The sequence below is a fragment of the Ptychodera flava genome, chromosome 16 (genome assembly GCF_041260155.1).
Source record: "Ptychodera flava strain L36383 chromosome 16, AS_Pfla_20210202, whole genome shotgun sequence".
NCBI lineage: Eukaryota > Metazoa > Hemichordata > Enteropneusta > Ptychoderidae > Ptychodera > Ptychodera flava.
The window spans coordinates 4260065-4276838 of record NC_091943.1 but is presented as its reverse complement, the minus strand read 5'-3'; the positions used below and the strand labels follow the sequence as shown (position 1 = coordinate 4276838).

The window sequence follows — 16774 nt, the reverse complement described above, 5'->3', positions numbered from 1 at the left end:
ATCTTTTTCGTTTTTATTTAACATGTATGAAACTGGTCACTCACTTCAAATGTATTTCAATATAAACCTTTTGTGACATTTAAGTGAGTTTAGATCTAAATACGACCCACAAAATATTCAGTTCCATGTTTATGCATTGGCAGATACATGTACTGAAAGTTTATCTACGCCATCAATGGTTCTGATTTGTGGTGGCCGGGAAGATAACACCCTAAAATGACGAATTTTTCACCTTCGATTGAAGATAAGATTGATAATTCATGGTTTATTGAAACTAATATATGAAAAAAAATAATTGTTTGTCACAAAACCTAAATTACTTTTTTACCATGCGTGTACTTCACGCTGCGCACTATTATAATGAGTCCAAACAGTTTATACAGGTGCTTTATGAATTATGATAATGGATTCTTTGTTTTTGCATCTTCGGCACTGTCATACTAGTTGTTTGAACCGTGTAATATGTTGACTAAATCTATTTGGTCCTTTAAGAGTTTAGAATTTTGTTTTTGCATCTTCGGCACTGTCATACTAGTTGTTTGAACCGTGTAATATGTTGACTAAATCTATTTGGTCCTTTAAGAGTTTAGAATTTTGAGTTTATGTAAAATTGACTTAATCTGAGCACATGGTTTTTCAACAACAGTAACTGCATTTACATCGTCTGTAACTCCATGGAACGCCTTCCAGACTTCAAAGTGCTGCATACCCACAGGCCACCTCCCAGCTTCATTTGACTTTCCTGTTGATATAAAAAGAGCACGTTGAGTGGTTACTTAGATGTCATATCGTTCCTTTCACATGCCGAACTTCCATCTCATAAATGTGAATCCCTTCCCTTAGCGTGTTTCCTGCTTGGGGGACTTTATGATTTGATTACATTAATTTTTAATGTTCATAAAAATAAATATTAACTTGGAACTTTCTCCAATCGTTTTACTATCTTTGCGTTTTCACAATTCTTGGAGATGTTAAATGTATTTATCGATCTACAATCAGTAAACGTTGACCCCTTAAGAATTATCGTTGTTGACTTGATGAACAACAGCAAGAAGAAACCTGTGCTGAGACCAAAACAACCCTACTCCCCCGCCCCAGCCCCTGGGGAGGGACATTTCAACTGCCCCTTTGATTGATCATGCGTAGTCTGCTATCACAAACCCTTAAAATTTGAAAGAGATGAAAGTTCTTGACCTAATCTCTAGGGATCGTGAATGGCCAATTAAAAGATAATAAAAATTAATGCCATTAAACCTATTTTTGTGTACAAGCTTCTTTTTTGTTGTTCTCTTCTCTCGCCTTGTTTCCTCGCTGTGTGAGTCATGACTGTGGTATGCAGTGCGCCCTCCCTCGGTGAACTTTTGGCATGCTGTAAGATTGCCTTAGAAGACTTGAACAGAAATCCTATATCCACAAAGTTTACCAAGGGAGGACACACTTCATACAAAGACAGTCATGTTTTATTCATTATTTTGGATTACAGCCCCCATTTTAGACTTAATGTAATGCGCACATGACAACAGAAAGTTCCAAACTCTTACTCAAATTTACTCAAGGGAAATCTGGTCAGGAACAAAAACCGGGATCACCTTGGAAATTTGGAACAGGAGAACAGATTATCTAAAAATGTACCAATATTTAAAATTTAAATATTCCTGTATGTTGTGTCAACCCCAAGAAGAAAGTGTAATTTTTGATTTTCACAAAAGCAAAATGGCAAAACGTCATTTGTCCACACGTTTAAAAATGAGTCAATAGTGGCAATAGAGTGGCAAATGGCGTAAAACTTGAAGATCTCAATACCTGTCCGAGAGATGCATTCTGCCATAAGCTCTCCTTGTAGTCACGGACCATGGTTATATTGGAATAATGAAATGCAAAGAGACCTTCTACTTTGGTTCAAGAGTGACGCACATGCAGTGAAGTTTTGCAAGAGTTTATTGCTTTCTTAAGTATATTTACATGTCTCTGTTTTTGTTTTAAAATGGCGTATCATTCTGGAGAACTAACCATGTGAATGCATATCCATAAAACTGAAGAAAAAATCCGAAATGATAGATCATCACAGAAAAAAAATATAGGCTATGGTTACCGTGCTATTGTCTTGTAAAACATTGAAAAAAATTGATTTGATGCAAATAAATAATCTCAATAATTAGTGAAGTAATTTCGTGTAGTTTTTTCTTTTTTCTTTTTTTTTCTTTTTTTTTTTTTTTTTTTTGTCATTATGGTAGGGTATAAATTGTCGAAGGCCAAACCAATACAAACTTACGTAAATGTCTTAGTATAATACGTAAAACATGACGAATTATTCGATTACATTGAATGAACAAAGTCTCTAAAATAAGATAGATGAAATTACCTACGATTATAATAAACTTTGTCGTTGATGCTACAGTAAATACAAGTAGTCGAAGACTACGCATTTTTCGGTAACTCAAAAACTGAGCTAAAATTTGCATGTTAGAGACGAAAATTTGAAAAAAAAAAACCAAATAAAACTTGAAACAAAACGATTAATATGTTTGCATATTATGCCTAGTAAACAAAAATTCAGTCAAATGTGTGTATTAATAAACCAATCACGAAAAGATAATGCAAGAAAAATATCAAAATAAGGTAGTGTAAACTGAAATTAACATGCCAAAAGAATTCTAGAACTCCGTATTACAAAGCAATTAATTTCAGTCACATGAAGAAAATGTAGCTGTTTTTAAATTCTGGTATAAACATACAGTAAATTGAAATAATTGTATTAGTAAGTGTACTTATAGATCTAGAGAAATTCCTGGAACATACTTCGACATTCTAGAAGTTTGTAGGTCAAAGTTGATGTTATGGGGGAATGTTGAAGACATTTTCAATGTCTGTAGGTTTGATGAAACAACAATCTATCCATCTGCTTAAATTGCCATTGACTAATGTTCTGTGTTCATGGTCAATTGAGTGTGACCATCGTGTGTCATCCGAAAACACCATTAACACAGGATGGACCATCACGTGACTTCCACTAATAATTGGAATTGTAAATGTTTAACTATATTTTCTTTCCATTTTCCATTATAGAGTCATAATAAGTTGTACCAACGAAATGTACCGTTCAACACTACAGAAAATAATAAGCACAGTAAAATAGTTTTGCATATTTTGTGAGATACTAACCAAACATACCACAGAATTCATGGATTGTGTTCACTATATTTGAAATATATGTTTATTGTGACCCTATTATTATTGTATACGGTGACATCTACTATACTTCCTATAAGTACTTAATAAGTACTCAATTGATACTGAAATATAATATCATTCTGCAAAACCTTTGAAATGAATATGAAAATGGTTACGCCATCAATTGTTTTCCCTTGATCTATCTTCAACCTGGTTTCATGGTGGCAGATGATATGTGACACCTAAACATAGACGAAGAGAAATACATTATTGTGAGAACAGATTGTAGCACACAAGATAGTAAATGGCTATTGCAATATTAGGCAAACAATCTTTTAAGTTCACTATTGTGATAAACAGTATTTTGTCAAAAACATCGTATGCCTTCAAATCAAGTCAAAGGTATAAGCTATCAAAGAGGCTTTTTGGAAGTAGTAAATGTGAGCATTAAAGGAACTAAACTAGCGAATTGAGGTGAGAAATAATGTTGTTCGCTTCATTTACCTGTAGAAGTCCTGCCTTGACGAGTCTGCGAATGCTACCATGAGAGGCACCGACAAGTTTTCAGATGAATCGTGTCGCGTTGGGAAATCTGGACAGTAAAGTCCCACATTATCGTCGCTAGGATGGTACGTCGCCATATCAGTTGGATCGTTGGTACCTGTGTCGATAGAAATCACAGCATTAAAGGGAACGTAGTTGAATCTTTGATAATATTTTCATTGCGCATGCTCCAGAAAACGAGCAAGTGTCATTTGTTTCTTCTCTTCAAATTTGTTACCTTTGTTTCCACAGTACACAGTACACAAAGTGCACTGTCATCTGTTAATAGTGATATTGGACACTGCACCCACGTATCCAGGTTTCGCTGACAAGTTGGATATGTATCTTTAGGGAAAATAAGAAGATGGGTATTGGCCTGCTTACTGTGCAAACAAGATTATTGCAGCGTCAGTCTTTTTAGGTTTCTACTGATAACGAAGCGTACTCATCAAATAAGTAGTTGCCTCTCATCGTCTACCAATTTGCTGATCTTTTACTCTCAAATGCTTCATATTTAGATAAGAGGTTCCCTGAGACGATTTTACTTGATGATTTACCTTTTCAAATTTTATCAAACTACTAAAACTTCTGACCTCATGTTCTTATTTATTTCGCATTTTCCGTTAGTTTTCCTCGGATAGGTAGAGTAACTATTTTTCCTTGTATTCGTTCACGTGGATATCGTATTGCAGACCCTCGTAACCTCTCGATCAGTTACTAAAATTTCAATCTGCCTCATGTCTTCTTACCGACTTTATTGTTTGTTTACTTAATTAGTGAATAAGATAGAGAGGAAAATGTGTGGGTAAGTTTCTTACCATCAGCAGTATTTACTAATACCCATTCACTAGGAATTTCTGTGTCGGAATTCGGCCCTTGTTCAGTTCTTCCGGTTCCAGAAATATCAAAATAGACTAGACAATCCTGTTCCCTCTGCCCAGCTTCACTGCCACTGGCTGTGCTGCTATCATCCCGGCAATAGTCACCTAAATTGTCGTCCTTGAAGTTGAGAGACTCAACAGTCTCTCTGATTAAAGACTGGCGGTCGCCATTACGAACCATTCCATCACACAGAGTTGGTTTGTGTGTGTTCTTATCATCTCCTTCATCGTCATCATCTCTTTCTTTTGAAGCATCTGTACCATATATGTCGAGAATAAAGGTTGGTAAAGATCAAAAGTCAAAATTGAGGGTAATCATTAAGACTGAAAGATTGAATCGTATATGGGTACTTCGCAAATTCTGACCTTTCAGATGGCGAACTACCAATATAAGACTGAATATTTCAGTCCAGGTAATCATCAATCCAGATGTATCGTATTATTTTCTCATCACTGAGAGGAGTTTAATTGTCATCTAATTGCATCAAATTCTACCCCCGGCTTGAAGAAATATCGTAAACGTGATGTTCATTTAACACAGGCAGCTGACATATTTTTGAATGATGTCCTCTGACATTTACATGTATTTACTAACCGAGGAAGGACTGACCCGCCGGATTCACAACCACGGCTTCTTCCCTCATATCAGTTCTATTCACTGAAGAAACCAATAATGTTGTGTCCAATGGAGCTGAATTTATCCCAACTTGCAGCAGTACAGTACAGGGTAGGTCGTGTTCATCAATGATTGGTCTGTGAGGACACTTGATGATCACTCGTGTGTTGTCGTATTCAACGCCCGAAAGTTCACAAATTTGCCTCGCTAGACAATCCCATGCCTGTCGTTTACTATCATGTACAACAATCTCACGGTGTTGTTTTAAGTTTGGTTTCAAGCTTTCGCCTGGCGTTTCTGAGCGACCTTTGTGATTTGCGACCACGTGGAAAACGGAGTCTCCATGGGTGTTCGTGGCTAACGATGACTTATTTGTAATAGTGAAACTTGTCGACGAAAATTTGTAAGATATTGGAGCCTCGATGCAATTTAGTTTGTGAACAATAACGTTAACATCGCTGACAACATCAACTTTGATTTCATCAGAATCAGACAAATTCACGATGATGCCTTCATCTTCATGCAGAACAGAACCAATACTTAATTTTTGCATCCGTTTTGGTACACCGCGAAACCTCTCAACATTTTGTTTGATATCACTTACTTTAAGTTTGCAAACCCGTGTTGCCATGTACTTGTATTCAACCTGTATCTTATTAGTTGGGTGTCGATTTACAATAGCTACTGGACCATACCCCTTCTGAGTATTGATCATCGTTAATGCTGTCATCTCTTCACGCTGATTGTTACAACCCGGTACATTAATGTCGTCACAAGAATTCACGATATTTTCTATGAGCGTATCATCGGAGAGACGTTTTGCGCCGTTATAGATGAAGGAACGAGTGCAGTCATTGGGTCTATTGCCGAAAATCGAACACAAGTAATTAGTGAGATGTTTTACCGTTTTACAACCGTTTACTAACAATTTACGGTTACCTTTGACACAGTTTTCGTTAACTTGAGCAAAAATACGTTGCACTGTCAAAGGGACCCGTTTGGAATACTCAAAAACAGTTGGTCTTGTCACATTACACTGTTGGAGTGTTTTGGTCTCGTCAAGACACAGCACTGTTTCTGGAAGTGAGATGCCAAGCTTAGTGTTTGACAAGATCGTCTCTAGTTTTCCGATGATACTTTTGACGAGAGTTGTATTCTGTACGATTTGGCAAATGTACGTGAACGTATCTGGGGGATTTGATCGAGTAAAAAAGATTGGGAAAGTCGTATCCTCCGCGATACTATCCAAAACACACCATTCATCATTTTCGTGACACGATGGCTGCTTCATGACTGCAAACAAGTCTTTTGAAACCGTAAAGTTTTTTGAGGTAAGCGGACACCCATCAAGAGAGTACAAACGAAGGAATTCCTTGGGGAAGGGGTCGAATTCAGGATCAGCAGACGATTGTGCATCAATAACTTTCTCCTTAAAAGATTCTATGTCTATTTTTGGTGATATGTTCCCAAGATCAATACCGATTGATTTGGTGCAGCCAGTCATGTGGGGAGCATACGGGGCCGATGTTTTGTCTTGATCAAACAGATGAAAAATCATGTTTAATACAGAATAGAGCTAAAACTTACAAAGAGCCTACAATTCAACTGTATCAGTTAACAGAGTTTGGGGGTTTGCCAATCTTATCTGTGATTACTTTTTTGTAATTACTCAGGTAATCGAGCGTACGTTTGTATCCGATAATTGTTTCGAAATTTCCGACAGGCAAAGTTGCTTTGAAGCAGATTAATGAACTCGGTGCTGATATCTACAGGCCCTGTAAAAACAATAATTTATTATAGATAAATAAGAGTCACCCACACTTCGATAAATCACGTATGTGTTATGTTAATTATCGCCACAGGCAGAAATGTGGCTTTTAATATGAGGGAGAGGAGCACCGAGTAATAAAAAGAAAGCGAGCAAATGGACCCGTGGCACTGCCTGCCAATGTTATCTCTTCTCTTTCCCAAGTTATAAAATCATGAACCCCCCTCCTCCTACGTTTACTGGTAGGATCGATTAATTCAACACAAAGACACAAAGGATGTTTTGCATGACCAATGACTAGTATGTCTCTGTGTGGATGTCAAGGCGGCTTAACATAGTTGTTCCCATGATAATGCAAACGATGTCGGGCTAGGTGTTATGCACGTAGTTTGTCTCCATTAGGGTTTTGATGGACACGACTTACATAATTGGGCGATTTTAAATAAAAGCTGATATTGAACTAAGGGTAAAGAATAGCGCCGTCAAATTTGATGCGACCAAATAGAAACTTTAATAACGCCATTGTCGTATTATTTTGACTTGTTTGGTAGTGTGGCATAATATCACAAAGATTATATTTGATGAATTGCTCTGATTAACATATCATGTGAGACACATGTCCATGCTATCTGAACCGCGCTTGTCTTGATTGAAAAGACGCATCTTTGTGCTGTGTCACAGAGGTTTGGTTATTCGTAGTGAAATCCCAATAAAACAATGATATATCGTATTAGCTATGCTTTTATGAACAGAACTTTAACAGAGCAAATACTATGCCATTGGGCATATTGGGTATAGCGCCACCAACAGGCAGAGCGTGCGGATCAGAGGTGCTGTATGCTGAACTAGATGGAATATATGTCGTTAGACTTGGTTCAAGTCGGTGAATTTCTAAAAAATCTTTTGTAATAGTTTCTCGTGTGTCTCTCCTATTTCATACAAACCTATTTGGAATTTGGAAGCCAAGGCTAGGTTTCCTTGCGATTAATTGAACGCGTTGTGCGCAGTATAGTAAGTTAGTTTCTGCTTCCGGGATCGAGAAACTCTCCTGTATAGCGTTCACCCCACTCGTTGCGGTCAGCCCACTCACGCGTTTCATATGAAAACAGAACACAAATCATCGCGTTCATGACACTCAAACATTCACAAATCACAGACTTGAACCAAGTCTAATATGTCGTTTGTGGTCCCACTAAAACGGATGAGAAGACACCACATTCTGTACCTTTCCATGATCCACAGAATGAGGCAGTAATTCCATCCATCGCTCAGTCACCATGGATTGGACTAGGTCAGCATGACACAGCCTGTCTAAAATTATGTTTCGAGGGAGAGTCACTGTCCGAAGAAAACCTGTTGGCCAGCGAACACCGAGGCATTCTGCTTTTAATCCCAGGCATGCTGCCGTATTTGATGAATGCCAAAATATTTGTGAGCTCTGAAACCTTGTGTCTTAAGGTAGGGAACTACCTATGGCTAGCGCAGTATCAGTCAAACCATTAGCTTGCATGAAGAAATGCAAGGAAACATCCTTGCAATATTGTCATTTTCTTGAAACTTTATTAAAAGGCTTGGAATGGCAAGTCATTTTGTAAATTACATTCAAAAACTTGTGTCACCGTGCTAGATTTCAAGATAAAAATGCTAAGATTATTACTTTCTCAAACAACCATGCAAAAATGCTGACTCAGCAGTTTTCTTAGTGCTATTTGATAAATATATTATCATGTAACTTCGTTATCTGTTCATATTTTCCTCATACAATCTAACTGTCATTTGTAAAGGAATATTTCCAAATTCCACACATCATGAAATAGAATTACTTAATAGTCTTAATCAGCTTCTTACATGTGCACGGGCTGAACGTTTTGAAAAAACATTGAAAACTGCATAGAATCAAAAGCTACGGCATATTTCTATAGGACGCGTCTAAAAAGCGAGATGGATTACTATACTTTTTGTGATCATTTTTCTACTTGCTGTACCTACAAAGCATATACAAAAAATCAGAAAAATGACAATATTCCCTAGCATGATTTGGGCGTCTGCTTTGCTGAAAAAGGAGCCTATAGTAGAAGAAGCAGGGGGTACGTGTACTTCAGGACCCCTTATTTAATAAGTAGGACTGACCCCACCCCCTCCCTTTATCTATTATTTTTTCAATTACACGTAGAATAAATCAAAGACAACATCTGCAGAAACCAGAAAAATAACAATATTCCCCTACAAGTTGTAAGCATGCTCTTTGCATTAATCATCGAAAATTACAAAAGGCCTTTCAGTAGTTGAAAAGGCATGGGGTAGGGTATTGCGGGACCCCCTCACTCAAGAAGTAGGATAGGACCCCCTCCCACCTCACCTTTTCTGTTTATTTTTGTTGATATAATTGATCAGAGCTTCAACATATTCAGAAATCAGAAAAATGACAATATTCTTTTACAGCAAAATATAACAAAAAAGGCCCGTTTGTATAAATGAAATATACTGCTATTTGATAGGGGTACTTTGGACTTCTTATTCAAAAAGTGGGGCAAGAAACCCTCATTTTCCCTTTTCTGTTTTTGTTTACACACTGATCAGAACAGAACATATGCAAAACATTAAAAAGATGGAAATATTCAATGACAATTTTTTGAGCATGCTCTATGATAAAACTATCGAAAATGGAAAGGACCATTTGTATTCTTGAAAACGCGTTGGGTGGGGTACTTTGGGACTCCCTAACTCAAAATGTGGGACTGTGGCCACCCCTTTTCTATTTATCTTTGTTGATATGATTTATCAAAGCGCAACATACGTAAACTCAGAAAAATGACAGTACTTTTAATGTTGAGTTGACGCCCACCTTAACGTTTACAGGATGTATGTAGTTTCGAATGTTATTGTAGCTCGCACCCGGAGGAAGTTTTCGTCAACCACACCGGAACTAATGGGTTATTTGTCTTGTTTGTGGCATATAGAATTGAACAGCAAATATTTAATATAGCCGTTTATGTTTATTGTTCAATATTGTTGTTGTTGCTGGTACATGAACTAGAACGTAATTTTAAGACTCGGGTTACACTCTTGAGGATATGTAGGAATGTGTACACAGGGTGTATGGCTAAAGGTCACGGGAAACTTCAAATATTTTTGAGTAGGTAATGTTCAAGAGCGTTCGTGTTTTACACGTAGCAAAGGCCACATATTGAAAAAACAAAATTTAGAAAGTATTTATCATTCGATATGAATTCTCGAGACAACACTAATAAAGTGGAGTTCCCTTGGAAGAGTCGCATGCGTATTTATATGAGTCTGAGAAATGTGTGTCGCATGTTGAAAATTTGCTGTGAAGTTATCCTTGACACTGTTGTTACTCATCGTTGCACAGAGAATTGGCTGAACGACCCATAATACTCAACTCGTGCATTTGATTGTGCAATCTAGCCAAGTCAGAAAACCTATTTGTTGGTATGTTTCATAGAACAAAGTTTCATCGACCTCAGACCTCATTATTCTGGTAAAGTTTTGCAAGTGCTGTGGTTAGCCTACAACCATCTATTCTGTTGTATCTATGTGACCTTATGAGTCTTATCTCTTGAGTTACAAACTTTTCAAGAAATTACAAGTTTGCCTCGGAATAACACATGCTTAGACTTTAGTCAGGGTGCACAATCCACCATGTATTTATTTATATTTTATTATTATGTGGGAAAACCTGAGTTTATTACATAGGTTTAGCCTAGACAGAATGTCTAACCTTTTGACCCAAGTTTACAACTTTCAGTAGTGTGAAGAATTCCTTTTGTATCTTTGTCTGTTACAATTAAAATACAGAAAGATACATTCCAATATGCTAATTTACATTTGCACTATTAACCTGTTGCTCACTACTTCGCTCAGTGTTTTGCATCTTGTTTACTGTAGCAAAAAGTAAATAGATAATCATGAAAATGGCCAATTTAACATTTCTTCCGTGTACCTAAATGTAATATGACTATACAATGAAGAATAAATGTATATGATATGCATCCTTTCCGTTAGTTTTGTGTGTTCGTGTATTGTTGTAATTGTGTCTACCCCTCCTCCAATTCAGATTAAGCCATAAGCCTGACTTCTGTAAACAAGGGATCCATTAGACAGGTTTTCACAATTTGACTCTCCCCTTCACAGGTTCTGAAAGGTTTACTCGTCAATTCCCGAGTCTCATTACTCCCATTATTACTGAGACTCGCTCAGCTTTATGTAAAGCAGTATAGTTTCGGTTCTCGGTCAAAATGGTCAGCATTTCATTGCACGCACTGCTGACTGGAGTACATGTTCCAAGCTTTGTTCAATTCAGCTTCTTTCCTACTATCGCTTCCGTCAATTCTTATGGAAGAGACAATTGGTAGTCGACTAAATTTTGGTTCCGAAACGACACCAACACCTGATTGCATTTTGACTGAAAGATATAATTCAACTGAAACAGCACCTGCGTACTTCTTTATTTGCTTTCAGGTTTATGTGTCTCCACTGTTTTATTTCAACTTATGACTCATATGTTCTCAAGATTTAATCAGGCGATTCTTTGATAAGTAGCAGGAAACTCAAGTAAAAAAAGCATTTCGGCTGGCTAGTTGTTCGAGCATTTTGGCTAAGTTTCGTGACAGCAATAAAATTGTCAGTCGTCATTTGATAAGACTTTTCCTGCCAAGTTCATATATCTCCACTGGTGATATGTCTCATTTGGTATATTTTCAAAAAAGATTGAACATTTGAAGGCCCCTGAAGTCACAAATACTGTAAACATGATTTTTTTATGGACTATAGCTGTTGGAACAGACCAGGCCAAATGGTGGAAAATACGAATGGTTTCGGCTCAATACCGATTTTCACTGAGTTTGCATGATAGGGAAGTGATACTGTCTGGGTTAAATGGCCTTTGGAATGAATGAAGCAAGTTCTTTTTCAGCCGTGCGACAAGTCAATCTCACAAAAACATGATTTTGTAGGTGTAGTTGTAAATCAGATACACCGACGTCGGATACCTGACAGATACACCGTATACTGACATTTTCGTGATTTCGGAAACTTTCAATGAGTTTGCGTGATTCGGTAGGCATATGTCTTAACCGAACAACAGATGTTGAAAAATAATGGCCGCCATTGTTAGGCATTGTCATGCAGCAATGACACACACTTTCAACTTTGTTCACCTCTTATACTTCATACATAATCATCATATGGCTACTTTTTCCATTCGAAAATCTTTCCCGACATGCAAATATTTTCCAGAAAATCGGAAAAAAAATCGATAAAGCGGCAACAGCAGTTCGCACGACATCAAACATTACGGGTTTAAAATCGTTCGAGTGCTCGACACAGAAGTAATAGCGCCATTTAATTGGAGCCACGCCCTGAAAACAACAGAAATTTAACTGTTGTTGGTCCGAAGTCAAGATCTAACTCTAACAGCTCTTCTGTTACCCTTACAACTTACTTAGAGAGACGAAAAAGTTCTAACCTGGTAATCATGTACAGCCAGTTGTTAACATAATCCAATTACGAAAATGAGAAGGAAGACGTATAGGGTGTCGCGTCACAAGATCTGCCGAAAACAATATGGCTGAGGGAAATACCCCCATGAGTCATTGTCAGGCATGATCTCAGTTCGGTATTACTTTCGTTTTGGTAACTTTGCCGTCTTGATCACTCTAGAGTGGAAATTATTTCGCATTTTTAATCTTTCGCGTTTTGGCAAGAGAACCTTGTGATTTCTCTATTTTCACCAGATTCTCTTCAGAGAATCTGTACATCACGCGCTATTGATTCGCAGGATAGGCTATGTTACAAGTTTGCCTAGATGTGACCTCCGGACCTGGCCAAAATGTAGCAACGAATCGAAGCTAAACGATAAGTGAGGAAACCTAGAGCATTGGAGTGTAATCAGAAACACACAGAGGCAAATATAATATTTAATATTAATATTATAATATTTCAGAGACCTTCGTTCACTTACACAAAATGAACCAACAGAATACAGCAAGTATTATTGGTGAAAAATATGGTAGAATTAACACAGTTCACTATGAGATGCTTCGTGATGTCGAGTTACTCACAAAAATTTCACGCGACAATCAGCTCAACAATTTGAGTCCCGTGTCATGTTTGAAGCGTGTTGATTGTCCACCGTCGACTTTGACTGGCCCTTTTGAACCAGGGTAGTAGCTGCAGGTCAGCCGGAACATTGCTGGTAAACTCTCTGAAATGTCCTATAGTCTCAGACCACATCATCTTGAAAATCCACAGAGTGCAACACATCAGTGTACAGAGTACAGTTCAGCAGCAATTAAACATGGCATGCAGTATCAACACTGGCAACAGAGACTGAAAAGAAAGAATTGGCACCCGCCTTATATAGTTAGTGTAAAGCAGTCAACGTGTCCATATATGTAAACTCAATGACGTCATGTCTACATTTGTGAATCATTGCAATTGAATACATGGATAAATCAGATTTTACTAAGTCAATTTTTAATTCAAGTTGTCATAGCCTGCAAAATCGACGTCACAGCGTGGCTTTATTAGCTGTTAAGCCGTCAGATTTGCCTTTTGGTGCTTATGCGCGCCTCAAAATTGTCAAACTTGCCGTATTCAAAACCGCATCACGTAGCGAAATCAATAAGCCTTATACTAGAATTATTAAATTCTAGTGTAAACCATGAAGTACTGCTTGGGGAATGTGGTAGATATCCACTGTCGTGTATTTACATGAAACGATGTATCGCCTATCGGCTAAAACTTGTAGCAATGAATAACAACCGATACCCAAAAGCTTGCTACGAAATGTTGAAAGATTGGGACCTGGCAGACAGAGTGAATTGGGTAACTAAAGTGCGTGAGATATTATTTCGATATGGTTTTGGTATCGTTTGGCTTGAACAAGGAGTAGGAGATCTAGATCCAAAGTTATTTCTCAATCTATTTCAAGACCGATTACGGGATTGTTATAGGCAAGAGTGTTCGGCGTCAATCAATGAGTCGCCACGTCTTCGCAGCTATGTCCATTTTAAATCCATGCTCAATCCCGAACTTTATCTTTTGTGTATTAACGTTCCAAAATTCAAGGTTGATCTTGCCAAACTCCGATGTTCAAGCCATATGTTACAAATTGAAACCGGACGCCACTGCAATCCTCCCATACCTGCAAATCAGAGATTTTGTCCATTTTGTAGTAGTATAGGAAATTCGCTGGTAGAGGACGAATTTCACTTTGTTTTACTTTGTCCATTATACGCAGAACTGAGAGTTGATTTGATACCTTTAGGTTACAGAATATATCCAACACAAGAAAAGTGTTTTAATCTCTTAGCAAGTAACAATAATCGGGTTCTTTATAAATTGTCAATATTTATTCACAAAGCCTTTAAGATTAGAGATGGCTTTATTAATCAACGAGAAACGGTTTAATACTTTTCTGTGTAGTTTTTCGTAGCTGTCTTTTGTAAATAGCGATAACATGTTTTGTTTTTCTCCTGATTTGTGTTCTGTAGCCTTAATATGCGATGGGCTTAGTCCTGTGCATTTTGAATTAAACCAACCTATTAATCAATACGTCTTATGCAAATTAAGTGTGTATAAATAGAAGACGAGTAAACTAGACTTTCTCCCTCATTGAAACACGACGCCGAACGTACCCGACTTGGCCTCACCTCTTAAATCCACGGTCATTAGCCAAGCATTCGTTTTCTGCGCACACCTGTAATTCGCAGAGTGATGCCTTGTCTCTACTGTCTTCACAAAGGTAGGGCCAGGACCTGGCCACCAGGTAGTCAACCCGTTGAGGGGATGCTGCTAGGGTGCCTACAAGTGTCTTCACAAAGGTAGGGCCAGGTAGTCGACCCGTTGAGGGGTGAATTGCTGCGAGGGTGCCCAGCAGTCTTTACAAGATGGAGCGAGGTAGCTAACCCTTGTTGGGGTTGCTGCAAGGGTGCTACGAGTATAATTTAGGGTGTACGAGCAAAAAAAATAAGAAAAAATAATTCCCCTCGGGCAGGGAGGGTCCATAGTACCCTTATGCAGTAAGTTGCATACAGCCTCGGTTTCCGAGGTCCTATCTGGGGGCACTCACAAAGTTTGTATGTCAGTATACTGTGAAATGTCCGCTTTTCTTTTGAGAGAGACCTTTTCAACTGAGAAAGACTGATCATCCATATCCCCTTACCAGAACTACCACCTCTTGGGTAACGTTAGAGGGTGCCCCTCGACAGGACCCAACTGATCACGGCCCGACTATCAGTCGGATAGGGATCGGGTAAATGGGCCGTGTTGTCTGACGGAATTTAGTTTACGTGTGTAAAATACATATAGGGGCCTACATGGTACATTTATGTGATGAGAAATTACATGACTGCGAACAATGACATTCGAATTAATGTTTTGAGACAAGCAATAAACGAAATTAAATGTATGATAAAACAATGGATATTAGGAGTGGGTTATAAATCATGATAATGGTTGATGTATGGATAAGAAGTTTTGAGGTATGAGTGAAGTTTTGTATGAGTGCGGAGGAAAGCACACTGACATTGGGTAGCCGACCAGAAACCCGGCCCAATCCTATAACAATAGGCTATATCCTTGAGCGAAGTGATAAGGCTTTAAATATTAAGTTAATGACACTTAAAACCATTCGATTTCAAAATTGAGAATAAAAATAAGAAGCCACCTTCCAAAATTTGGTCTCAAGAAACAAATCACACAATTTTAACCGACACTTGGATTTTAGAATATAAGCCGTCTTAGTGTTAACTTTATAGGGAAAGAAAATTTTCGATCTTCACAAAAGTAAGATGGTGAAAACTTTATTCATTCCATAAGATTACAAATGCGCCCTCACTAGTAGTAGAACCAAAAAGTATATCTAAAAAGTTTGAGAGTCAGGGTGTCCCAGGCGCATTCTACCGTAAAGCTTTTAGCTCCTCTGAATTCTTTGGAATATTTCCTATCGTAATTTTCTAGAACAACTTTTATTTATTCTTTCCGATGATCAAGAATATAAATCAAAGCTGTATTTGAGGGCTGGAGAAGCAAAATTCTTGAAATATAGCACATTTAAAACCCAGAACATCAGCCATTCTCTGTGTTAACTGTACAAGAAAAACTGACTTTCATTAGAATCTCTCATCTGCCACTATCTGGGTCGTCGAGAAAAGTCATAAAACCCACTTATGTATAGACTTCAAAATGTTTACTTATATATAAATCCTTGGACATGCTCATAATAGAAGATAACCTTGACTCCACCGGCGTGGCCATAGTAGGGCCTACTCCACATATACAACATACAGAAACGGCTACACAGTAGATATGTATCATTATATTCATATTTCATAATCATTGATGTAAATGCATTTCAAAACAAGAACCTGTTTCCGTTCAAACGAAACGACAGAAATGTTTAACTATCTTCGTCAGTGTATCGGAAAATCAGACACAAGTCACGGGTGTGCTCACTCCCAGTACGCTCCTAGAAATCGCTTTACTCTGTCTGTGTTGAAATCGAAATATATCATTTAGTCACTTAGGTTGTTGTTTTGTTCTTGCGCCGCCTACGCCTGTGGCAACTCTCCGACTTTTTAAGTGTTCACATGGACAGTAGAGGGTTCCCCGTCTATTGTCCATGGTGTTCTGTGACTTTAGACACCTTTCATTGAATTTGTGTGTTAAGCCCTCATCAAGGTGATGCATTGATAGGGAGCTATTAGGGACCGAATGGTCAATTATGGCCCCGATTACGTATAGCTGGAATATCATATTGTATGCGATACTACA

The 16774-nt window shown here is 37.9% G+C and overlaps 1 protein-coding gene across 3 annotated transcripts; it reads right to left on the bottom strand.

Annotated features, from left to right (window-relative positions):
- Positions 1 to 1895: 1895 nt before the first annotated feature.
- Positions 1896 to 13329, bottom strand: LOC139152567 (uncharacterized). Of its 3 annotated transcripts, none has more exons than XM_070725787.1 (5): positions 13060 to 13329; positions 5191 to 6986; positions 4533 to 4850; positions 3676 to 3832; positions 1896 to 3413 (listed from the first exon to the last, which is right to left on the bottom strand). In XM_070725787.1, exons 2-5 carry the CDS (start codon positions 6767 to 6769, stop codon positions 3377 to 3379), a joined length of 2091 nt encoding a protein of 696 aa, XP_070581888.1. In that variant the 5' UTR covers positions 6770 to 6986; positions 13060 to 13329; the 3' UTR covers positions 1896 to 3376. The 3 variants fall into 3 exon arrangements, with proteins under 3 accessions (XP_070581888.1, XP_070581889.1, XP_070581887.1); XM_070725788.1 differs by lacking the exon at positions 13060 to 13329 and adding an exon at positions 12465 to 12568; XM_070725786.1 differs by lacking the exon at positions 13060 to 13329 and having other exon boundaries at positions 5206 to 6899.
- Positions 13330 to 16774: the final 3445 nt, after the last annotated feature.

Bases quoted from the DNA above. Each gene is read 5' to 3' on its own strand.
- LOC139152567 (XM_070725787.1), bottom strand. From the start codon at position 6,769: ATGATTTTTCATCTGTTTGATCAAGACAAAACATCGGCCCCGTATGCT. The intron at 4,851-5,190 runs GTTAGTAAATAC...TATATGGTACAG, and splicing joins GGCGGGTCAGTCCTTCCTCG to ATGCTTCAAAAGAAAGAGAT. The intron at 3,833-4,532 runs GTAAGAAACTTA...CTATCGACACAG, and splicing joins ATTAGTAAATACTGCTGATG to GTACCAACGATCCAACTGAT.